This window comes from Talpa europaea (genome assembly GCF_964194135.1).
Source record: "Talpa europaea genome assembly, chromosome: X".
NCBI lineage: Eukaryota > Metazoa > Chordata > Mammalia > Eulipotyphla > Talpidae > Talpa > Talpa europaea.
The window spans coordinates 28,233,134-28,259,151 of NC_140081.1; the positions used below are offsets into that span (position 1 = coordinate 28,233,134).

The 26,018-nt window shown below is 40.7% G+C and overlaps 1 protein-coding gene across 1 annotated transcript in view; it reads left to right on the forward strand.

Moving 5' to 3' along the window:
• MAOA (monoamine oxidase A) overlaps positions 1 to 26,018 on the forward strand; it is a gene marked incomplete at both ends in the record, with an annotated part of 55,992 nt that overhangs the window by 17,387 nt on the left and 12,587 nt on the right. The window contains 7 exons of the mRNA XM_084258756.1: positions 608 to 745; positions 15,966 to 16,070; positions 16,775 to 16,866; positions 20,024 to 20,165; positions 22,728 to 22,880; positions 23,140 to 23,299; positions 24,076 to 24,172. Coding sequence (XP_084114882.1) covers positions 608 to 745; positions 15,966 to 16,070; positions 16,775 to 16,866; positions 20,024 to 20,165; positions 22,728 to 22,880; positions 23,140 to 23,299; positions 24,076 to 24,172 — 887 coding nt within the window. The remainder of the gene's footprint in view (positions 1 to 607; positions 746 to 15,965; positions 16,071 to 16,774; positions 16,867 to 20,023; positions 20,166 to 22,727; positions 22,881 to 23,139; positions 23,300 to 24,075; positions 24,173 to 26,018) is intronic.

The following is a 26,018-nucleotide window of genomic DNA, read 5'->3' on the forward strand; positions in this document are numbered from 1 at the left end:
TATTTGAGGAGGAAAATAAACAATTTCAGTTTATGAAAGAAGGTTTGCATATTTGTAAATAATCTGTCAGATATATGAATCTTTTTATACTTTTGTGGACTCTTTTCCCATGATGCATTCTTCCCTGTGTTTAAATTTGAATTAAGAGCCCATTTATGTGACTGATTTAAGATTTCGTCTGGGGAAAATCAGAGAATTAGGGCCAATAAATTTCAAGGTGGCTCCCTCAGTCATAACTCCCCCCATAAGCACAGATAATAACCTTTGAAACGATTGAAAAAAAATACTTGAAAAGGATCTAGATCAGCAGGATATCCGACAGTGTTCTTTATTCTTTTTGCATGTCATTGTTGAGTTGGCCTCACCAATAATTATACAAATGGGGTTGATGAATGAAGTGAAGTGTGTATACTGGGTTGTGCCCAGTTTTTGAGTGGATGAAAAAGAATTTCCATTTCAAATTTCACATTAGAAGAGTTATGTAAGGTATATCTAAGTTCTAAAAAATAAATGTTTTTTATAAGATACAGAAAACAAAACAAAAAGTTATAGAAAACGTTTTTCACATTTGAACTAAAGTCTTCTGACCACTTTTCTCTTTCTACAGAATGAACATGTTGATTACGTGGATGTCGGTGGGGCTTATGTGGGACCAACCCAGAACAAGATCTTACGATTATCGAAAGAACTGGGTTTAGAGACTTATAAAGTCAATGTGAATGAACGACTGGTTCAGTACGTGAAGGTAAGCCTGATGTTTTGCTCCCATGACCAGTGTGGGGGAGGACATTGCATTTGGAGACACATTTGGTTTTGTTTTCAATTATTTGTTTTTTTCTCAAAACAATCATAAAAATAGTCTCTAGGCTTGAAACTAATATTCTGCCTTTCTTTTCTTTCTGAAAAATCCTTGTGGACTCTTGGAATCATGTGGTCTTCAAAGGCTGCACCTGTACTCCTAGCCCAACTAGAGTAGGGGATTAGGGATGGGAGGCTGTCAGCTTCTTTCCCTCCCTCCCTATAATACATCTGCATGGACATGGGGGTGGAGGTAAGGTATCTGCAACACACACACACAGAGTCCCAAGCAACTCCTGAAACCTCTCTGTGGCAATTCTAAGGCTCCAAGTAACAAAATATTTTGAGGCCACTTTTTAAGATTTTGAATGGGTTATTCAGCCTTATTTTTAACCTGATATTTCTTAGCATGTTTTGGTAATTTTCTCTGTACCCAGCCTTGACTTTTGGAAAGTCTAGCTGGGTTGTGCCGTTTCCTACTGTTTAAACAAGAAATTGTTTAAACTAACTGCTGATATCCACTCAAACAGCAGCTGTTGCCAGTGTTATTCTTTCTCACTGAAGCCAAACATGGAGCCCCTGGAGTTTGGAAACGTGCGTTAAGAAATCAAGTTTCCGATCTGATGTTATAGCCCACTTCCTAGAACTAGCTGCCTTAGGTCAGGAGTCATTTACTCATTCTAAAACCAGAATTCCCATGCCAGTAACCACTTCATTTCTTTTTTTTTTTAAATTAATTTATTTATTTATACAAGAATCCGGGTACAGTCAGAAGCGCAGGAGGGTGAGAGAATTCACCAGAGCCAGAGCGGGGAACAGAACAGACAGAACAATGAAATACACTGCTGAGGGGAGCAACAGGTGTGGCAGGAGAGGTCTGCGCGCCATGTGGGACCCTCACTGGGGCTCGGGGATCAAACTGGTGCTGCAGAGGCTGCGGGCAGATTCGCAGCCCATCCCTCAACCGCTGCACCACCAGGGGAGGCCCAACCACTTAATTTCTAAATAGGCACTTCTACCCTGCACTCCATCCCAGGCTATAATATAATGTGGGCCTGGCACCTTAAGGAGTCTGGAGCTGAGAACATTTGTGGTATATGGAAATTGGTTTCCAATCAGTGAGATGGGGAGTCTTGGAAAAATGTGATGGTCAGCGGGGATAAGGGTGCTTGAGAGAGTCTGGCAATGACGTGAAAAAACAAACCAGTAGCCTTTAGAAAAAGCGGTTTGGATGTCAGGGGGAGGTGAGGAATGAAGAAAGTACTAAAAATTGTGCAACGCGTTTGTGTTTAGGAACACTGGCTTCAATAGGCCACAGTTAAAAAAGGGGGAAAAAACCCCTTGCTTTCCCACTTTCTCTTTTCACTGCATGGTATTTTCCTGGACAAGTAAGTGATAACAATGGTAAAGATAATAGTGCTGATATTTATTGAGTACTTTTATGTTTATTGGCACATTTATTGTAGGGAGAGAAAACAAATCCTTTGGACTCAACTATTGATTAAACAGTTTCATAAATTTACTCTCCAGTCCAACTGGGAAGAAAATGAGTCTGATGATTATCCTGGAATCTAAGCAGGCTTGTGCTTAGAATCGTCTTTCTCCCTAACAGTCAGGGGCTGAGGGATATTAATTTTCCCTGGGGGTTCACAATAAACAACTAAGTGCTTTTTACTCACAAATTCATTAAATTTTTATATCCACCCTGCTAGACAGGCATGAATATCCCCATTTTACAGAGGGGGAAACTGAGGTTCAGAGAAGTAAAATGATTTGCCAAGGCTCTAAAACTAGCACAGTCTGCCCACTCCAAATGCATGCTCTTCATGATCCCAGTGTATAGCCTCAGAATGAAAGGAGGTCCCGAATGGAAGTGTGCTGGACCTCCAATATTTCCTTGCTAAACCCAGACTCATTGGAAGAGATAGCTCACCATGTATCTCACCGAAGCCCAGCTCAGATAATGAATAGTTATTTAAAGAGTGCACATCTTTCACTGTCTTATTCTTCTGCCCCTTCCATGTGCCTTTATGTACATTTTAAAAGGGAAAATCTGCAAATTTGTACCTATGTCCTCAAACTAGATATCCACTCTCAAGCATGAGGGTGAGGTGGGATTTTGAAGGTGGCACCCTGCCAACTTTTGCAAGTAATTCAACTCCTCATTGTTCTTGATACAGAGGTAAGGAAGGGGGCAGTAACATGAAAAGGTGCTACTTGAGAATTCTGACTTTTCCTGAAAGTTGTTGGTGACCATGGCATGCTTGTTCAGCCTTCCTGACAGGTCTTAATGAGTTAAGTATCATTAGCTTGTGTTTTGTGATCCCTCTGGAATCTTCTAGGCTTCTTGGGGAACCCCACTTTCAGAAATGGAGTTGTGATCATTCCATACTTTGGGAGTCCTACTGCAGGCATTAGTGGAGGAGGAACTCATGGAAAAGCTTAAGCAAATGTTACATGCTCCATCAAGTGCCTAAGTAAGGAAAGAGAAACATTAAGAGTAACTTCCAAGGTCACTTTCTCTGTGGCTGCTGCTGAGGCCCTTTCTTTAAGATTAGGGTGGTACATCTTTGATAGTTCAGTTCCTAAGGAAAAGCACAGGTTCTGGTGGCCAGAGCTACTCAACTCTCACTGTATTTTTTCTTTCACAAAAATACAGATCTTTGCCATTTCAGGACTATGCATGTCAACACAATAGTAATGATACTTGTTCATGATTATTGAACATACAGCATGTGGCAGGCATAGTGCTATGACTTCTGTGTCACCTGCAGCTGGGACAATAAAAAACAAATTGAAATCATGGCCATAGTGATTGATCCCTCAAGGTCAGCTGCATTCCCATATAATGACAGCCCTAACCCTTCTTGACTGAGTTCCTAGCATGCTCCAGGCTGCCTTTACCGTCATTATCTCACCTTATCCCTTCTGGGAGAGACTGTCTGTATCTATCTACTTCCATCATAGAAGGTTCATATTATTATGATAAATTCATTAATCAGTTATTAGTTTACTGGACAAGCTTCTCTGTACCAGATATTGTTACAGGCAGGACATACAATGGTGGACATATGATCAAAATTTCTGCTGACAATGGAGCTTGTGAACAAGTGGACATGTGAAAAATCACAATAAATAAATAATATTAGCTAGCATTTCTGCCTGTATCCTTCATGGATCCTATAAATAGAATTCTTATTCTAATTCTGCTTTAGTAGATCCTGATTTCTATATAATAAATTCTTAACTGGTTTTTACAATAAGCAGGTTTTATGTTGTGCATATGATACAATTTGTGAGATTATATTTGTTTTTTTAAATTAATATAAATTAATAATGTGGTCTTTAACCTAAAAGGTAGATTTGAAGTTGCATCAGTTATATATGTTTAAAATGTTCTTGTTACCAGTTTTTTCCCCTCAGATTTTGTCAGTTGCTTATTTATGTAATTTTGTGAGTACAGCTTCACATCTCCACATGTTTCACTTACCTTCTACTAAAACTTCAGTGCCAATGTCATTATCAATTCTTTTCCTTTGGATGGCGTAAGTGAAGCAAGTGTCCTGAATTCCTCTTGAATTGACTGATTGATTATTTGCATTAGTAAATAATGTGCACCGTTATTACAGTCATTTGATGAGCTGAGTTTCATTGAGTTTTGGAGACTTTTTGCAGTTCCAGGTCTTGGAGAAAGAGGAGGAAATGCTTGATGTCCCCCCCTTTTTTTTCTTTCAGTGTTTTCCTGCTGGTCGTAGTAATGCAGGTAGGGTGAGGGGTGTGGAGAGGGAGAACACTGTCAGAGATGGAGCAAGGCATTTTGCAGGAGCTGCTTTGAAAGAGAAATTGACATATTCATGCATTCCCTCTTTCTCCCTGTTTTCACATCCTCTCTAAATTAAAAAGCAAACAAAAAAAACCAAATATACCACACATTTGTTTTTGGAGAATGGTGTGATAAAAATTTATTTAAAACAGTGTAGGCTTTACTGATAGTAATAGCTAAGCAAGCTATTTTTCCTTGTATTGATTCTGTTCTTCCCACAGCCATTTACTCATGGTTTCTATGCCAACGGCCGATAGCAAAGGCTTTTCAAATGGGTGTGTTCTGGAATACCAAGCAAATTTTTGTTGTTGCTAAGAGGTGAACTTTGTTTTAGCTAGCAGGCTGTGTTGAAAGCAAAGGATATGTTTTTTGTTTGTTTTAATGCTTGCCAGATATAATTGCATCTTTGACCCCATGCTTGTAATAGAGTATTTCTTTTGGTTTAGGGACATATATGTTAACCGCTTTTGATACCTTTCCAGGTCAACTCACAAAGTGTTTCTTTTGTCTTCAGAGAAAGTTACACTTTTTTGTTAAGGATTGATTTATTTATGCATACAAGAGCTGGGGTACAGGCCAGAGGTGTGGGGGGTGAGAGGAGTCACAAAAGACAGAGTGGGGAACAGAACAGGGGAAATACACCACTGAGGGGAGCAGCGGGCGAGTCAGGAGAGGTCTGCCGTGCTATGTGGGTTGCTCCCTGACTGGCCGGGGATCGAACTCATGCTGCAGAGGCTGCAGATTGCTTCATGGTGCGGTGCTCAACCCCTTGCGCCATCAGGGAGGCCCCCAAAAGTTATACTTTCAATCCCTCTCAGTAGGAACTTTAAACGCCAAAAGTGTTTTCAGGTCTTGTAGGGATATTGTCTGTCATGTCTTTCTCTTAATCACCTGAATTCATTCCTCCTGACTCCATCCCTAATGTGCCAACATCCGTTACCTCATTTGAGCTTCCCATTGAAGTTAGGTAGGGGTATAGTGGCTATTTAGCTAATCCCACACCAAATCTTACAGATGAGAAAAATTATGCCCAGGGTACTTGTGAACCAAAGTGAGTTTTTCCAGCTCTTGAGCCCACAGGTCTATGACTTACATTGTTCTTTATTCCCTGGGCAAATGTCAACTCCTGAACTTCTCTAATTGCTCTAAGAAATGTCAAAATTTACCTTACCCCAACAGGCTCTGGAGAATGCTACGATACCACTTTGGCAGTAGGGAAACTTACAGACCCAGGAGAATGTGTGGAGGGGGTGGTAACCCAGGAGTCATGGGGCATTGTTCACTGGAGTGGCTTCTTCTCTTCTCTTGCACCCCGACACACAAATCTGGAACCTCTCTGACCTTCAGCAGGCACCTGACTCCTGAGCCACCCTTAGACCAGTCTGGTAGGCTCAGCCGACTGGAACCACAGATGGATTCTACTACTGTGTTAAAATACTATGTCTAGAGATCTAGGGCATGGTTTGGAATTGTTGGTTATATATTCTTTTTCTTAAATCATTTATAGAAACTTCTTAGTCAAAATGTGATTGAGATATGAGTATTTTATTTTATGCTATTATACCCTGGCTAGTTTAAAAAAGAAAACACAAGAGAGAATTTAAAGTAATTTGTATAAATTAGGATAGAAGATGAAAAAAACACAATTAGGTTAAGGAAGTGGAAGTAGAAATGGGCCTGTGCTCATGATAACAAATTCTGTTTGAATTATAGAAATGAGGTAGTACAATCAGGATTATTTGTTTTCTTCTCTAAATTACAGTTATGTGTAAGTTTTTAAAAGTAGAGACTGAAAATGTTTACATATTCAGTTTGATCTATAAGGTATTCAGTACAAAGATATATGGGTGTAGCTTATAAAAAAAATTCATCTTTAGCAATTCATTTTTTTGCCTTCCATTTTGCAGAGACTTCATTTACTTCTTGTGGGTAATAGGAAGTCTTAATAACAGAAATTATTTTGAATGCCTGTACTAGTTGGAAAGCTATTTGGTCAGCCTTAGTAATTTTCTCTCAAATCCTCTTTTCTGTTTCCTATAAACCTACAGGGATAGATCTCAGATTTAGTTTCTCTTTTTTTTTTTTTAAGATTTATTTATTTATGCATACAAGAGCTGGAGTATAGGCCAGAGGTGTGGGGGGTGAGAGGATTCACCAGAGACAGAGCGGGGAGCAGAACAGGCAGATTAACCGAACTACACTGCTGAGGGGAGCAGCGGGCTAGTCAGGAGAGGTCTGCTGTGGCATGTGGGTTTCTCCCTGGCTGGCCGGGGGATCGAACCTGTGCTGCAGTGGCTGCAGACAGCTTCATAGGCTGTGTCTCAACCCCTTGCACCACCAAGGAGGCCCTCAGATTTAGTTTCTAAAAAAATAACATTTTTACTCAGTTGAAGCAACAGCCCAACATATGGCTAAGTGAGTTTAATTATTAGATTTTCCCCTACCATTCTTTTCTTTTGTAAAAAAGGGGTAAAATACTTATGGCATAAAATATACCATCTTAACCATGTTTAGGTGTGCAGTCCAGTGACAATAAGTACATTCACTTTGTTGTGATACCATCACCCATCCACAGAATTCATCTGCCTTCCCTTCATTTTTAATGGGGAGTAATTCACTATAAAAACACATCCTAATCATTGATTGAGAGGTAGTCTAGAGTCACACTCCCATCTTGGACTGGTCTTCATTAGCAGAATAGAAAGGCTGTTAGGTTATACACAAGAATTTTCATCACTTTGTAATCACTTCCTCAAGTGGGGCCTTGACATTTTGGTTAATGGAAAAGACTACTTTAGAATGGAATGAAATATTACATAACCAGCTTCCTCAAGTGATCTCTCTCTAGCCTCCATGATAACCCCACTCCTGGAGGTTCTGACCGTTCACCTTGAAATGCAGTGCTAATTTGAGGTTAAAATCTCTTTCTTCCCACACTTTACTTTCTAACTCCTCCCCACTCCCCCTCACTGCAGCCCTGACTCCCACCCCAAAACACATATGTTCTACCCCAACCAAAAGGCTTAATCATTGGTCCTAAACTTTCAAACTTTTGCAGCATATTCTTCTAATAGTTGAAACCTTAAATGTCCTCTGCTGACCTATGGCTCCCATACCCGGTCCATTCTGGCCACATCCTAAAGAAGCGCAATTCCACTGTCCCATGAGCACACACTGACCCAGCCAGAAAGTCTTTACTGTCATTGCCTTGTCCTGACACTTAACAGGATTGATATTACTATATCTGTTCAGTCTCTAAGCCTGAACTGCTCTATCACACTCAATGAATAAATACCTCATGAAAACCTAGTGGACCTCAGAGTTTTAGTAAGCGACAGTTTTCCTTAATTCAGAGATAAGAGAATGTTCAAGGTCCCATAGAAATGGAAGGAGCGAAGAAGGGTGGGGCAAGAAGGGAGAAGTCAATGCCTGGTGGATAACTAGCCTTAGCAAGCACAAAACTTGAAACTGAAAAGAGACGACAATAATGTTGATGCTTTATATTTGAACAGTCTAGTACTGTTTTCATAGTGTGTCATTTTATTATTATTTGCTTTGTGTTTGAATTTAATGCAACCAGAAGAAGAAAATCCTAGGAACTGAAGAAAATTTGAGTGTTGTTTTTTTTAATGATTTATTTTATTTATATAAGAGCTGGGGGTACAGGCCAGATGCACAGGAGGATGAGAGGATTCACCAGAAACAGAGTGGGGAACAGAACAGGCAGACTGACTGAAATACACTGCTGAGGGGAGCAGCGGGCGAGAGAGAAGAGGTCTGCCTCGCCATTTGGGTATCTCCCTGGCTGGCCGGGAATTGAACACATGCTGCAGAGGCTGTGGACTTCTCCACAGCGCTGCACTCACCCACCACGCCACCAGGGAGGCCCAAATTTGAGTGTTAATTATAGTTAAATCTAATGAACATTTTGATCGTGAAGGCTGTGGAACTGAAGCCTTTCCACTTAACAGACTTTTCTCATGTCAGGTTTAAAAAAATAAAAAAAACAACAAAGAAAACAATTGCTGAATACTAGTCATTTCCTTTCATTCCCATAGCTCTCATGTAATTTGTCAGACTCAAATTATACACTGTGAACCTAGGCTGAGATTTAATTTTGTGTGTTTGCCAAAGTACCCAGCGACCTAGTTTCCATAGCCATTTCAAGCAGATAAATGTCTCTGAAAAAACATCAGGCTTCAGATACAATGGGGAGAAATCACTGCTGGCTCATACTTGCTGACCAGCAGCTGGTGATAAAAGTAGACCCTGGCACACAGAGGTGGATGCTGTCGCTACTCTGCATAATTATTTGGGCAAGTACCAAAGGAAAATTACTGAGTGTGACTTTTCTAAATCTGTAGCTTTTTCAGAAATAACTTTTCTAATATTCAAATGTTGGGAAGATTGTGCTAAGAGTCTGATGAGGAGTGGTGCACCCTCCCTCCCATGGCAAGCCCTCATCTTGTCTCCACCATGTTGACTGCAGGAGCCATCACTGAGGTGATACCGTTCAGTGGAGGGCAGGGCCGCACCTGCCCATTCACTAGCATATACAAGGTGAATGCACTCATTTAACAACCTGACTGGCAAGAAACTCTGCTTTTCCCTTGACCACCTTGACTGTTCTCTGACGTGTTTCTCTCTGACCCATGTGGTCCAGGCCCAAGATTCAGCACAGAGCACTGCAGTTTTAGCTAGTTGTACAAATAATTTCATTTTACTTCTTGTGCTCTACTCAATGTTGTTCCTTCATTTACCAAGTGGAAGTGTAGTAGTGTACTCTTGAAAGTGTACTATCTACAAGGCAATGTAGGAAATATTAAAATAGGTGAGACATAGGCCTGCTTGGGTGCATTGAGACTAGTTGAGAAAGTAAGAGACATGTTCACGTATCAACTTAATACCGTTTAGAAAATGCAGGGTACCGGGCCTCCCCGGTGGCGCAGCGGTTGAGTACTGGGTTGTGAAGCTGCCCGCAGCCTCTGCAGTGCCAGTTCGATCCCCGGCCTCTGGGGGAGGGTCCCACATGGCACGCAGACCTCTCCTGCCACGCCCGCTGCTCCCCTCAGCAGTGTATTTTGTCAGTTTGACTGTTCTGTTCCCCGCTATGGCTCTGGTGAATTCTCTCACCTTCCTGCACTTCTGACTGTACCCAGTTCTTGTATAAATAAACCAATAAATCTTAAAAGAAAAGAAAAGAAAAGAAAATGCAGGGTACCATGGGCAATGGGAAAAAAGGCTCTAGTCGGTCAGAGGAAGCAGAAATGGCTTCCAGTGTGTCCATCTAGGTGGCCTTTTTGGGACCATGTGTCTCTCAGATGAGCATTCACTCATGCCTGCAACCCCCAGCCTTAGAAGCTCACCCTAATGGACTGTTGGTGGATTATCTAGCTCCACGGCACTGCGGGTCTACTCTTCCTGACATGAAGACTGAGGCTGAGAGATGAGGAGCAGGGGAGTCTGAATCAAGAGCATGGAGACATGAACTGTGGTTCTGCCTCTGCTAGGCACCAGCTGGGGTAAAACAAATCACATGCATGCACGCACATGCACACACACATTCTACATATATATTAAATATAATATATATATATATATATATAATGTGGACATCTGAATATCTTCAGTGACATAGTGAGCTTGCTAAATTCATCTAAAGCTACAAGTCAAAACTGCAATGAAGTACCACTTCACACCCACCAGAATGGTCATGATCAAAAAAGACACACAATAACAAATGATGTAGAAGATATGAAGATATTGGAACCTTCTTATATTGCACATTAGAACATAAAATGGTGCAACTGCTTTGGAAAATGGTAGTTTTTTTTTTTAAATGGTGTTGGGGACAATGGAAAGTGTCTATTAAATAGAGTAAGGGTTTCTTCTTGGGGTGACAAAAATTTTCTAAAATTAGTTATGGTAATGATTGCTCAACTCAGTGAATTGCACACATTACATGGGTGGATTATAGAGTATGTGAATGATATTTAATAAAACTGTTAAAGTCAACGTTTGTCCTCTAGGACATTTGCCCTACAGTGTAACATTTTTACCTTTTCTCTAACTGCCTATTTCTCCTGAGTTAATGACATTTGTGAAAGAGAAATTTTTTTAGTGCTCTGTTGACTATCTTTACTTATCCAAGAGTCTACAAAAGAACTCATACTCTTTCTATCTTAATTGCTTTGTTTTTAATTTCCTCATATAACTGGAGTCCCTTGGGAAAGATGGCATAACCATTCATTTTTGAAACCCTTCATTTTTGATGCTATGGCATCATTTATGTCCGAATTTATTGGTTCTCTTTTCCCAGAGATGGGACTGTGCAACTCAGGTACCCTTGTGTTAGTTGGTAACAGTGCATGCCATGAGAGAAAGGGCTGAGAACAAGATGAGATATCTGGTCATGAACAAACACTCAAGAATCTGTTGTCCGCCCTTGAAGTTACATAAGAGGTTGTAGATAACAATTTGGCACTCAAAATATAGAGGGAACAGACACATGGAAAATGCGAACCATAACACTTTGCAAATGTAGTAACGGGTTCAGATGGTGAATAAGGTCCCTAGGCAAAATTGGGCAGAGGAAAAATAAGAAGGCAGAGGATTGGACCCCTAAGGGAGTCAGTAGAGGGGAGAAGGAAAGGTGCCTAGAAGAAAGGGAACTAGGTGGAGACTTGGGCTTTGACCAATATGATGAGATGGATGTTTCCATGTCAAACATGAAAGTTTTTTCTAGGTTGAGTAGAGCTGTGCATATTTGAAGAAGGCTTCACTGCCTGTATTTGCAAAGAGGAAAAAAATGTGATTTTTTTCTAACTACCAATACAGTACAATACTACCGTCCTGTTTAATGGATCTCCTTTTAGATGATTTCTTTATTTAGAGCATTATTATGAATTTTTGGAGAGAAACCACTAAAATATTTTTCTTACAAGCTTGTCACAAAACAGTGGGACTAGATGGGTGCCAAGGAATTCATGGGGTTGTACAGACGTATTCCTAATGCAATCCAGAAGATGTCTGTTTATTTTTAAGATGATTAGAGGAAAAAAAATTGGCAGCTTTCCTCAGTGGCCTATGATACTCTTTAATAACACTGACTTCCTTTTGTTTAACTAAAATATAAAAGTACACAGCGCTGAAATTGTCCATTGTGCCAACAGTAAATATGCTTCTTGCTTACTGTAAACTTGGCTTATTTTATAGGACAAATAATACAAAATGTTGTGGGAGCCATAAACTCTTGATTTCCTGGCAATAGTCTCCCATTATTATGAATATTGGTAGATTGAAGATGTGATTTCTCAAAAGGACTTAAGTATTTTGTGCACAATTATAGGGACATTGTGTTCTATTTGGCATGAACAATTCCTGCGGTGTCAAAAGATACTATCCTTTAGAGATTAAAGGCCACTTTAAGGAAGGGTGGTAAGATTTCAGGGTATAGAAATACAATGAACATGACCTTTACTCAAAATTTTTATTTTTGAAGAGCAGCAGTCATTTGGATATATTATCAGCATTTATATCTCACACTAGGATGTAAAGTCATTTCTTGCCGAAAAGTGGTTTTAGGATTGAGAAAATGATGACAGCTCTGTGAGAATCCATAGAATAACATTTAAGAGACCAAGAAATTCTAGTTTGCACGCAGTTTTCACAACAGGAATAGAGATCTCCAGGCCCTCCCACTGGGCTACTTTAGGGATTCACACACTCAAAAAAGTACTTGCAAGTTGTCTAGTCTAGAAGCAGGGGATTGTGAGAAAGGAAGAGGTGACATGTAGGTGCCTGTTCCCATATATAAACATTTCTTCAGCAGATTTAGGTTTTCTGTGGAATAGAGCAGAAAAGCCAGAAACTGGTAGGAGTGAAACTAATAAATGAAATCCCTGTATCAATTTGGTTAACCTCTGTCAACAGGATAAAAATTAATGTCATGGTGGGTTTTTATGATCTTCTTTTGTAATAGCCCATGGCTCCCATTCCTTAAAAGACTGGCTAGACTCCTTTTGCCCTGAACTCCGAGCTTCTCCTGCCACCTCTATTTATCAAGATCTTGGAATCTGTAGGACCGCATGTAAAATCACACTTGGGTTGGCATTGTCCTGTGAAGATCTTTGTTAGGAATGTAGTGCATATTTTGTTGAATAATTATTATAATTTCCTTAATGGCTCAGGCTGTTGAGCATATTTAAGTTGATGTTTTTTTCAAAGCAAGGATCAATTTTGGGGCTACTATTTGAGTATAAACTCATTTTGCAGAAGAAAATGTACATTTTCCCCTGTTTAATGAAGAGAGTAGTTGTAACAAGAACCAGCTGTTCTGAAGCCTGTCCATGAGTTATTACTTAACCGCAGGTTCACTCTTCCCAGTAGCTATTATTTTGTTCTGGGTAAAATGTCTTTGCGTATTTCTCTCCAAATGTGCTTCAACTTTTTCCAAAGTTGGCTGTTTCCTCAGCAGACATCTTATACTCCAGAGCTTCTTAATCTCCATTTTCACTCATTAGAAACATGAGAGAGATATGTGAAAGATTTATACGTTTCATATTTTAAAGTTCTCTTTCTTTTAGTTGGGAAGTTTAAGATTTCTCTAAGACAAGCCTATCTCAACATTCCACCAACCATATAGGAAGCCGGGAAGATTAATGTTTATAAACAAATACTTTGGGAACAGGAAATTTTTGTTCTACTATTTCCTAGCTAATTTCTTTTTTTAAAAAAAAGATTTATTTATTTATGCATACAAGAGCTCAGGTACAGGCCAGAGATGCGGGGGTGGTGAGAGGACCCACAAGAGACAGAGTGGGGAACAGAACAGGCGGATTGGCTGTAACACACTGCTGAAGGGAGTAGCAGGCAAGACAGGAGAGGTCTGCTGTGCCATGTGGGTTGCTCTCTGGCTAGCCGGGGATCGAACTTAGGCTGCAGAGGCTGCGGATTGCTTCATAGTGCGGTGCTTAACCTCTTATGCCACTAGGGAGGCCCTATTTCCTAGCTAATTTCAATGGCCTTTAGTTTCCTCATTTATAAAATGGAAATATTAATAGTTCTGGGGTGAGTATTACATAAGTATTGTGTATATTGCATGAGATTGTGCATATGAAGAGCTAAGTACAGTGCCAGACATGGAGAGAGATCCCAGTAAATGCTAGTAATAGTGGTGAGGATGGTGGTAGTGGTGATGATAAAGGATTGAAGTCTCAGAAACTTGTATTGTGGCATTACAACATAGCATTTTCAGATAAGAAATCAGATTCCAGGGGCCTTCCCTGGTGGCGCAGCGGTTGAGCACTGGGCTGCAAAGCTGCCTGCAGCCTCTGCAGCGCCAGTTCGATCCCCGGCTGCCGGCGAGGGTCCCACATGGCGCGCAGACCTCTCCTGCCATGCCCGCTGCTCCCCTCAGCAGTGTATTTCATCACTCTGCCTGTTCTGCTCCCCACTCTGGCTCTGGTGAATTCTCTCACCCTCCTGTGCTTCCAACTCTACCCCAGTGCTTGTATAAATAAATAAACAAATAAATAAATAATAAATCTTTAAAAAAAAAAACTTTAAAAAAAAAAAGAAATCAGATTCCATAATCTGCAAATGGCTGTCATTAAGTCTTAGAGTGTGTGTGTGTGTGCACGCATGTGCGCATGTGCATGTATGCACATGTATGCAGATGAGTACAAACGTTGCCATGTCTTATGTCCCTACATTGATTGTCAGGAGTTCTGCCTTAACAACCTTTGCTAAATCCAACACAGCTCTTAATATTGTGCAGTGCACACAGTAGGCTTTCTACAAATATTGAATATTTTTATTCAATTAAAAAGTCAAATTCTTCTGCAAAATTGTGCTAGTAAATGATATTTTGAACTCATAAAGACTTACATTTTTTTTTTATTTTTAAAGAAGAAAGAATTAAATTTGGAAATATGGCCTCGGAGATTACCTAAACCTGGCCTCTTTTCTTAAGGATTCACCCTCCTCCCTGACTGCATATCACAGTGCCTGTCACATAATTGAAATGAAGTAAATGCTGGCTAATAGCTATCTTCATCTTTGAGATCTTGGTACCAAGCAGTAGAAATTAACTTAGAGGGTTTTACTAAAAGGGTATCAGAGGGCCCAGAGAATGTACGGGAAACTGCAAAATGGTCAGAGACCAGGAGAGTTTTGGCAAGTTAGGGGATAACCCAGAGCAGTGGTTTTTGTAGTAGGAAGCATCAGCTCAGCGTTCAGCCACAGGGAAGGAGAACCCAAAGTCAAGTTTCTTTGTCTGTGGATGACTAATTCCAGAGACAGAGTCCGATGAGAAGCATGTGATTGACCACGCTCAGACCACAGCTCACAGCTTGGCAACTCTGGGAGCCTGAATGAAGGAGAAAGGATCTAACCCATTGACTTCTGTAATGGGATATGGTCCCCAGGACCATCCTTTCTATGCAGCTATCCACAGAGGAGAAGCAGTTTCCAAGAAGAAGCCAGGGACTGCTAGGAAAGGGCAACAGATGCTGGGTGACAAAAAATGGCAAATGCCCACCATTCCACATTTTTAATACTTTGACTCTTAACTTAGGGCATATCTATAGTCTAGCAAGTCTTTATTTTGCCTATGCAAACCTTAAAACACATTCTGATATATTCCAGTCCTCTACATGGCCCAAAGACAGTCCTCCAAGTCATTCTCCCCCTCATCTGAGTAGGAACATCCTTCCAAAAAAAATTAGATAAAAAAGCAGAAGTGGAGAATATTCATCAGTATTAGATACTAGAATGAGCTACCTTTAATTAATTTGTTTTCTTTTTCTTTTTTTTTAAAGATTATTTATACAAAAACCAGGGTACAGGCCAGATTTGCAGGAGGGTGTGAGGATTCACCAGAGACAGAGCGGGGAATAGAACAGGCAGACTGACGAAATACACTGCTGAGGGGAGCAGCGGGTGCGACAGGAGAGGACAGGAGAGGTCTGCCGCGCCATGTGGGACCCTCACTGGCCCGCCGGGGATCAAACCAGCGCTGCAGAGGCTGCAGACAGCTTCACAGCGTGGCGCTCAACCCCTGCGCCACCAGGGGAGGTCCTAATTTGTTTTCTATCTAAGTAGAAATAGGTTTAAAGATATTATTTCCCATAAATTATATACAACTAACATGATCCAAGGGAAATTTTGCTGATCATTTGAAATTTGGGGCCTGAATAGGTAAAATACATTTCCTTCTATCAGAGGTAATGCTTGTGACACAGTATTTACTTTGAAAATGGCTCTGAGGTTGGAGATTGGTAGGTTTGGGGTTTTTAGAATGCCACCCTAATTTCAGGTATTATTCTTTGCTTTTATGTTATAGGGGAAAACTTACCCATTTCGGGGTGCCTTTCCTCCCGTATGGAATCCTATTGCATATCTGGATTACAACAATCTATGGCGAACAATGGATAACATGGGAAAGGAGGTAAAGTATATGTTTAGCTTGCACATGACCTATTACTAAAGTAACAGTAGCAACTATTTATCTTTTCACAGTGCAAGGAAGGTTGTTCTGGACATTGATGCATATAATTTCCAGTGCACCCAACATCACTGCCATGCTGGCAGTATTTCTGCTTTACAGATGAGGAAAATGAGTGCCAAGGGGTTATGCAATTTCTTTGAGACCACACGGCAAGAGAACCAGCATTCAAACTCAATGACTGTTACTAGTGGCTGAGTGCTTTGAACTCCATGCCACTGAGTTTTTACATAACATATTTTTACCAAGTATCTTACTGATAGTTGTCTTATCCATATGGGATATCATTGTAGGTAATAAGGGTGAGAAGAATTTGCTTGCCCCCCCCTTTTTTTCACTTTGTCTTAGGCTCTGTAACACCACTTTCTCAAACCTAAATTAGGAACTTAAACTGGTTGTCAGCTTTCAATTGTCCTCATCATTATATAAAGTTTACACATACATTAATACATTATTATCATTATTATTATAGCAGCATTAAGCCTTAGAATCCAAGGAGCCCTAACCTCACCACCATATATACATAGAATTCTGCCAATCATACATTCCAATATAGAGAGACCAGTTTTTACAGGTTCCTATGAGGCCAAGACAAGGTGGTGGGCAGTAACCAATACACCTAAATGTGGACCCTTCTTTCTCTGCAGATCCCAGCTGATGCACCGTGGGATGCCCCCCATGCTGAGGAATGGGATAAAATGACTATGAAAGATCTCATTGAAAAAATCTGCTGGACAAAGTACTCTTGACTTTAAAATTTACCTTTCTCTGCCCTTCTGATCTTTTCTTTCCTATCTTGAGCTGCAGTGTTTTCCTTAATAACTTATAGGGAAAAAGCTAAGAGGAAACCTAATGAACTTTCAATCAATAGCAGCTCTGAACACATTTTAGATATATCAGAACAGTTTTGAGCATAACATGAACCTAAAACATAAGAAAAGGAGGTGAATGAAATAGAACTTTTATATGAAAGAATGATTCACAGTGAAATGAATAATTGTGTTTTTAGATTCTTATATGTCAGCTACAGAAACATTATCAAAGATATTTAAAAAGTAGTTCAATAATGTTTATAGAAAAATATGAAACTGGGAAGCTAGTCTTTATTAATGACGATATAATCTATATAATCTTTTCAATTAGAATCTGCATTAGCTGAGTTAACTTACAGTTCATTCAGTCAGCATTTTGAGCCTGGGATGTAAAAACACTGGGAAATGGTAATGAAGTAGTTGGCATGGCCCTATCCTCAAGAAGTTTATAATCTTCTAGCAAAATAGACTGACAATATACCCATATATACATAATGTATGGAGAATGGCTATAACAGGGGCCCTGACCTGTCTGAGGGTAAAGGAAAGATTCCTAGTTGAAGCAATCTTTATACATAAACTAAAGAGTTCTTGTATCAATTAAGATGAGCCAAGAAGCAAGGTGTAGACTGGGAAGGGTAGATTGGCATGGGGCCATGGTATCTTCCAACAGTGAGACACAGTGACTAGAGGTAGGTAATAGGGTGGTTCAAGGGTGTTGTGGGATGGTATCTTTCATTAATGAGCCACAGTGTATGTTGGAGACAAGAAGGATGGGTGGGTATCTTCTAGGAATTTGGCACAGTAGATGGAGGAAAATGAAAGTGTGGGGCTATGGAATCTTCCAGTAATAAGCCATAATGGATGGGGTAATCAGGAAGGATGGACAGTTGGATGGATGGTTGGTCCTGGAATGAACCACCAGTGGATTGGGAGCTAGGGGTGAAGACAGGATGAATGGATAGTGTGGGGATTAGCTCTTCAAAAAGGAGCCACTGTGGATTGGGTGCAGACATGAAGGGTGAAGGGTATGGGGAGATGGTATCTTCTAGGAATGAGTCACAGTAAATGGGCACAGAGAGAGAGGAAGGATGGATTGTATAGAGCATAGTGTCTTCCAGGAAGGCACACAGTAGGTGTTGGGAGACAGGATTAGTGGAAAGTATGGAGTGATAGTAACTTCCAGGAGTGAGCCAACATCAGAGATTGTGTTGTAGAATAGATAGAAGATGTGATAAGATAGTATCATTCAGGAGACAGAGAGTGAGAAAGAGAAATCCTCCAGTAAGAAGCTACAGTGGGTATGGGGGAGAAAGGAATTGTGGAGAGATAGACTCTTCCAGGAATGGGCCACAGTAGATGGATTGAGGGGGAAACAGAAGATGGATGCTATGGGAAATGCTGTCTTCTTGCAAGGAGCTACAACTGATGGGGATAGATAAGAAAGAGAATATTTTAGGGAATGTTATGTTGCAGAAATGTGTCATAATGGAAGGATGGATTAATGATGTTGATAGATGACACATTCCAGAATAAACCATGATGTATGTGAAAAAACAGGAAGGATGAATGGTATCATCCAGAAATGAACCACTGTGACTGGAAGTAGAAGGCAACGCGAAGGGTTATGGTATGGTAAAGGGGAGGTGGTCTCCTCCACAAAAGAGCCACAGATGATGATGGGAGGCAGGATATTTGCTTGTATGATACCTTCTAGAATGAGCCACAGGTGACTGGAGAGACAAGAAGACTTGTGTAATGGTATGTTCGAGGAATGAGCCACAGTGGATAAGGACAAATTAGAAGAGATTATTGGTGTCTTCCAGGAAGGATCCAAATTGGATGGTAGACAGGAAGAAGGATGGCTGGGGAGGATTGTGTATTCTAGGAATGAGCCACAGTGGATTGTGGTAGACAGTAAGGACAGTGGTCTGAGGAGATGGTGTCTTCCAGGAATGTACCACAGCAGATGAGGACAGGTGAGGTTATAGTGTAGGGTATGGATTATTCCGGGAATGATCCCCAGAGAATCAGTGGACAGTATGTGTTGATCTGGTGGGTGGTATTTTTCAGCAGTGAATCACAGTGAGCAGGGGAGACAGGTTGTGTAGATGGTGTGGCTAGGTATTTTTCCAGGCTCAGAGGACAGGTGACAGCTTTTATGAAGGCCCTAAGGCGGGGAAACAAGGACATTTTTTAGCAGTGAATCTGTGTTATACTTGGGTCATAAAGATGACATGATGTAATGGGAGGTTGGGGAACTGGTTAAGAGGCTGATGGTGTAAGATATTTTGGTCACATTCAAGATTTTTCATTTTGCATGAAGGCCATTGAAGGATTTTAAGCAGAGGGTTGTTTTGATTTTGTGCTTTTAAATGACTTCCTTGGCTGTAGTGTGAAGGAGGATACAAATGGGCATGTGGGATGACCAATGGGGAGTCACCACTGTTGTAACCCAAGTGAAGGACATTGGTAACCTGGACCCAGGGTGGGGGCAATGGAATTGGAGAGGACAGGTTAGTTGTTTAAATAACAAATATCTTGATTGTTCCCTGACCCCTTATTTTTTTTTTAAATATTTGTTTATTTATGCATACAAGAACCGGGGTACAGGCCAGAGGTGTGGGAGGGTGAGAGGATTCACCAGAGACACAGCGGGGAGCAGAACAGGCAGATGGACCGAAATACACTGCTGAAGGGAGCAGCAGGTGCGACAGGAGAGGTCTGCCGCGCCATGTGGGACCCTCGCCGGCTGGGATCGAACCGGCACTGCAGAGGCTGTGGGCAGCTTAACAGTGCTGTGCTCAACTGCCTGTGCCACCAGGGGAGGCCCTATTCCCTGACCCTTTAGATTGATCTGGGATTAGTGTATTTGGAGCTAGACCATAATTTTGTAGAAGCAAGGGGAAACCTTATTTTTCCCAAGAGTTAAAAAAAGCATTCTTTCAAATAGTGAGTTTATGAGTTTCTTTTTTCCAAAAGCAGTAGAATTACTTTCTAACCACACTAATTTGTGAATTAAAAGCATATTTTCTGTGAAGCATGTCTATTTATGCTTGACTCCATCTCTTGTTGTGTAACCAGGACAGCTAGGCAGTTTGCCTCTCTCTTTGTGAATATCAATGTGACTTCCGAGCCTCATGAAGTCTCTGCCCTGTGGTTCCTGTGGTACGTGAAGCAGTGTGGAGGCACCACTCGGATATTCTCAATTACCAATGGGGGCCAGGTATGGAGTGTTCCTTCTTAGGCCAGAATTTCATTTGTGTTTTGCCCTCACCCACAGTAGCATCTTATTAATTGCTTCTGTGTTTTGAAACATAAATAATTTGTAGTGTGACATGATCTCAACAAACTCTTCTAAAGGCAAAATTGCCCATTTCCTTTTCTCACTCCTGAAAATAAGCTCATAACTAAAGAATATTTCATTTGGAAGTAATACTAGGTTTTGAGAATTAATTTCCTTCCTTTTAGAGGTTGGTAAAATTAGACTATTTAAATATGAGGAGATCAATTACTAAAATAATTTCCCAAAAAGTCTAGTACCTGTAAGGTGACTGTACTTAAAGTCATCTCTATTCTAGACATAAATTTTTTGTACTATTCTGTACCTCAGAGATACTCTTCTATGTTAACTTATGAAATGAAAGTGACTGTTATTTACTTCTTCAATAGTAAATTTTGCATTTTTGATTCTAAATATTTGCTGCCCACTTGTGTTTGCTCAGCCTCCATACCACTTCTATTACTGCTGAGTGAACTTGTTGGTTCATTGGCTAGACGCAGAGTCCTAATTTCTTATTTTCTGAATTCTGAGATTCTTTGTTTTCAGATTCTCCTTCATCAAGAAAATGAGAATATCCTTTCTAAGACTGTTATTTATGCCTAGATGGCATGGGGTTTTATTAAAAGCAGTTTACTTCTAGCTTGTGCTCTGCTCCATAGTGCAAAATATAAGCATCCTTCTCTGCTAAGTAAATTACTCCTCTCTTAGGAGATTTTCACATCTCCCCAAGTTGTTCTTCTGACCCCAAGAGCTATTGCTCAATTGACCCTTATCTGTCCAAACAGGAGAGACTTGCATTTCAGAGTGTCTTTACTTACAGGCAAAATTCCACATTACCCCTATTTCACTTTCTGAGGTATCTTGACTCATTTTTTTATTTATGGCCCTCATTCAGAGGAACCAAGATACATTTAGCCTAACTCTACATGACCTTTTAGAAAGAAAAGTTCAGTTTTAGAACTAACAGTTCATGACCTGTTATCACAATATTTTTACAAGAAACTTAGATTTACCCTTCAGTAATTAATTCAACAAATATTAGAGAAGATCGTGAACAAGATGGATTTTGTGCATGGTCTTTCCACTGTATTAAAATTCAAAGTAACTCTTGGAAAACAGAGGTCAAATTATAAATTTTTTTAAAGATTTATTTATTTATGCGTACAAGAGCTAGGGTACAGGGCAGACGTGTGGGGGGTGAGAGGATTCACCAGCGACAGAGTGGGGAACTGAATAGGCAGATTGGCTAAGTACACTGCTGAGGGGAGCAGCGGGCGAATCAGGAGAGGTCTGCTGTGCTGTGTGGGTTGCTCCCTGGCCGGCCGGGGGATTGAACTCGTGCTGCAGAGGCTGCAGACAACTTCATAGGTTGTGTCCCAACCCTTTGAGCCACCAGGGAGGCCCTCAAATTATAAATTAAATGATTCCATTTTCCGAGGAAAGCAGATCCATGAATTTAGGTCTGAACTACTATGGGAATATTTTTATAAAGAACCTTTTATAAAGGTGTCATTAGAACAATAGTCAGTTATAAAAGCACAAAAATCACTGCATATCTGTTCATTCCACATTTTCTGCAGGTGTGCAATTGAGGTACCTAATTGTCATATGTTGGACTTTGCCTCAGTTTATCTAAGTGTATTTATAACCATTCAAAAAATCATCTACAGTAGTCTAAAAATACTCCTCTGAGTCTCATAACTTGAATTGTATTAAGAATTTGCCTTCTAGATTAAGCTGGAACCATTTCCAAGATGAGAATAACAGATTGCTATGAGGCAGAGCACTCCTGGTCTTACCAGCCTGTTCAAGGGAGCTAATTATTTAATTAGGTTAATTAATTAAAAAGTAACAAAGTCCCCTAGGGCTCCCTCCTTTCCCAGGGCTCCCTCCATACACTGCACTAATAGGCACTTAAAGCCCACACACTTGCTGATATTTGCATTATTGTAAAGGTGGCACTGATGTCAGGGAACACTGCTTTGTGTTCTGTGGCTTCATAAAATAGTAATGGCTTTCTACTGCTGGAAGCTGTGCACAGCATGATTGAGGTGTCTTGGTAGAATGTACCTCTGTGCTAGTTCCTCCAAAGTTAAGTGTACAGAGTGTGGAGGTATGGCCTGTAACTTTCTGGAGGTTTTCTTTTTTTCTTTTTTTTTTTTAAAGATTTATTTATTTATATAAGAACCGGGGTACAGGCCAGATGCGTGGGAGGGTGAGAGGATTCACTAGAGACACAGTGGGGAATAAAACAGGCAGACTGACGAAATACACTGCTGAGGGGAGCAGTGGGTGCAACAAGAGAGGTTTGCTGCACCATGTGGGATTCTCGCCAGCCAGCTGGGATCGAACCTACACTGCAGAGGCTGCGAACAGCTTCACAGTGCAGCACTCAACACTCTGTGCCACAGGGAGGCCACCTCTGGAGGTTTTCTAATCAGTGCGAATAATGATTTTCCTTCTTCCAACCTGTATAACCTTTCCTTTCTCACTCTTCATCCTTAGGAACGGAAGTTTGTAGGTGGATCTGGTCAAGTGAGTGAACGGATAATGGCCCTTCTTGGTGACCGAGTAAAGCTGAGTTGTCCTGTCACCGGTGTTGACCAGTCAGGTGAAAACATCATCATCATAGAGACATTGAATCATGAAGTATATGAGGTAATTCACTTAATCAAAAAGAGCATATATTAAATAGACCTTGTGTCTTCTGTGCCTTCTGCTTATGATCTGAGCAGTAATATAATAAACACTGACATGTTTCTGGCTCAGTCTTTGAAATTACCAGTCTTGACATCCCTTGTTCTGTTTTGTTGCCTTTCAGTGGCCTAATTTTTATATTATTACTGTTTATTACTGTTAATTTTTATGTTATTACTGGCTCACATCTGAGGTGGTATTTTGTATCTATGTGTTTTAGTGCAAATATGTCATTAGTGCCATCCCTCCAACCTTGACCACTAAGATCCACTTCACACCCATGTTGCCATCAGAGAGGAACCAGCTAATTCAGCGTCTCCCAATGGGGGCTGTTATCAAGTGCATGATGTATTATAAGGAGGCCTTTTGGAAGAAGAAAGGTAAGCTGCTGCTATTCATGTTTAAATTGTACTTAGTGAAAGAATCATACTTTCTTAGGAATATTATACTAGACACTAAAACAAAAAATGAATAATCTTTCCAAATTGGTGATAAAAGATCAGAAATCACAGTCCATTTCCTCATAGCCCCTGGCAACACAAAATTGCCCCAAGAGCCCTTGCTGACATTGGGAGGGGAGGGAGAGATCACATCAGTTGCAGGGCTGCCATTGCCACCATGGAAAGGCACTGCTTTGAAGTCACACATATCTGGACTTCACTTGCTTATTCAATATGTGGCCTCAGGCATGATATTTCTTTCACCTTGTTCAGTGTCAGTCTCTTGTTGTAAAATATTGAGAATAAGACCTACTGTCAGTTTGTGGGGAGAAGGAAATGAGGCACGTTCTAGGAGGATATGGTGACCTGCTCATATTTTCAGAATCTTCCTTTAATTTCTTCCATGGGTTCCTGGGTTGACTCCCTCAGATACATCTCCACTTCTTCGAATTCTACAGGACCATCTTACTAATTTAGCCATGCATTGGATGTATGTGACCTTTATGGAAAGGTCATCAAAGATGGGTCATTTTCCATATGTCTGGGTGAATAGACACCTTTGAATTGTTAGTGTATATTTAACAGGGAGTGGCTTCTAAGGTTGGGGCAAAGGCCAGTATTTTAAGATGTGCCTTTCTTAGCAAAATACATATATAATTTCTGCCCCTAAGTCTCAGATGAGGTCAGTCTAATCTAGGGATTTTCTTCTGGTTAAGATTACTGTGGCTGCATGTTGATTGAAGATGAGGAAGCCCCAATTTCAATAACTCTGGATGACACTAAGCCAGATGGATCACTCCCTGCCATCATGGGGTAAGTCCTGCATTTTCCAAATCATGCAAGTGATTGGATGCTGGCAGAGTCTATATTGTTTCAGAATTGAGCTCAAGCAATGATAAATAACCCTGTAGAAATAAATTAGGTTTCCATTTATTAAAATATTACAGTGATGTTTATATGTGGCATAAAAACACTGAGAAACTTTACTAAAATAGAAATCATCTTGAACTTGTGCCTATATATTTATTTTTCCCAATAAAAATTATACGTTGGGCCTCCCTGGTGGCGCAAGGGGTTAAATCTCAGCACTATGAAGCTATCGGCAGCCACTGCAGCACGAGTTCTATCCCCATCCCCGGCCAGGGAGTTAACCCACCTGGTGCAGCAGACCTCTCCTGACTTGCCTGCTGCTCCCCTCAGCAGTGTATTTCAGTAGATCTACCTGTTCTGCTTCCCACTCTGTCTTTGGTGAATCTTCTCACCCCCCACACCTCTGGCCCACAATCCAGCTCTTGTATGCATAAATAAATAAATCTTTAAAAAAAAACTTACACATTGAAGACAAAGTATAAGAAACAGCTACACAGGTGATATGGTAGACAGCCCTGCTTAGAAGCAGAATGTCCACAACTGTTCTGGAATGAGAACTGTTTTTCCTGTAAAACCTTCCCAATGTAGGGTTTCTGGCCTTTGTCCTTTTCTCCATTGCAAACATCTGCTGCACAGCAAATGTTAATTGGTAGCCTGAAATAGAAGATTGATGACCAATTAGGAAGTGTGCTTGGAGGCTAACCCAGGCCTTGAATGGATGGTACTTTTCCCAGTAGATCATTTCACAGCTCTCCCTCACCAGAGGTGGTCTAGGGTGAGGTTCTGTGTCTGGAAGGAGAGACATTTTCCTCTCATCTCCCATCCCTGCACACACTGCTCTGTCCTTTGGAGACTAGAAATCCAGATAAAGAAGTGGGGCTCTCACAAAAGGATTGCTAAGGAGTTCTGTAACCTCCTGTTGCCATGTTTTGTAGCCCTGCTCAAAATTATACAAACAAAAGAACTCTTTGTTCCACAGCAAAACAGCACAGCTTCTGTAATAGTGACCTTTAGAGACCAGTGGTTTCCTCTTTCCCCCCTGGGAAATGCGTGTCTTGTGTCTTCTAGGGAGCAGAAGAGAGAGTTGAGCTCATGCACATTGCATCATTTAAGGGGAATTACAAAACCAAAAGGACCCAACCAACTTAGAAAGCAGGCTGTGCAGCAGGGCTGCCAATGAGGCATTTTGAAACCGCTTATGTGGTTGGAAAATAAAAAAGAGCACAAGCCTCCCTGAGAAGAGCAGGTGCTTGCAACTGAATGACCTCTAACCTCACTGGGCAATACAGGCTATGGATTGTTAGTTCTCCATCATCTATATGCCAGAGGAAAGCCAGAGTGTTGAGGCAGAGGTTTTAGATAGTCAAAACCAATCCAGCTGTGGGTGGAAAGACGTTGATGTTCTTTTTGCCCTGGGAGTTAGGTATTGTGCCATTTGCTCTTCTGGACTTTCTTCAGCTTTAACAAGGACATACAGGGCAGGTGTCTTCCAGATAATAGGCTTATTTAGACAGGCTTAAAAAAGTGATTTCTGATCTGTTTTATCTGGAGAATTGCCCCACAATGTTCTTATCTTGAAGATATATTGTCTCCACCCTATTCTTTTCTCTGGGCAAGGAATGCCTTGAAAGTTGGGGGTGGAGGTTGATTGCCCAGCACTGTGTGATAACTACTACCTTTTGAAAACTAGAAAGGACTTTGAACTTTAGAACTGTCAATTGTCCCCAACCCAAAGCCAGCATGTTTAATTTTCTCAGTAAAATCGTTAAAGGAGGGTTGTCCTTTAGTT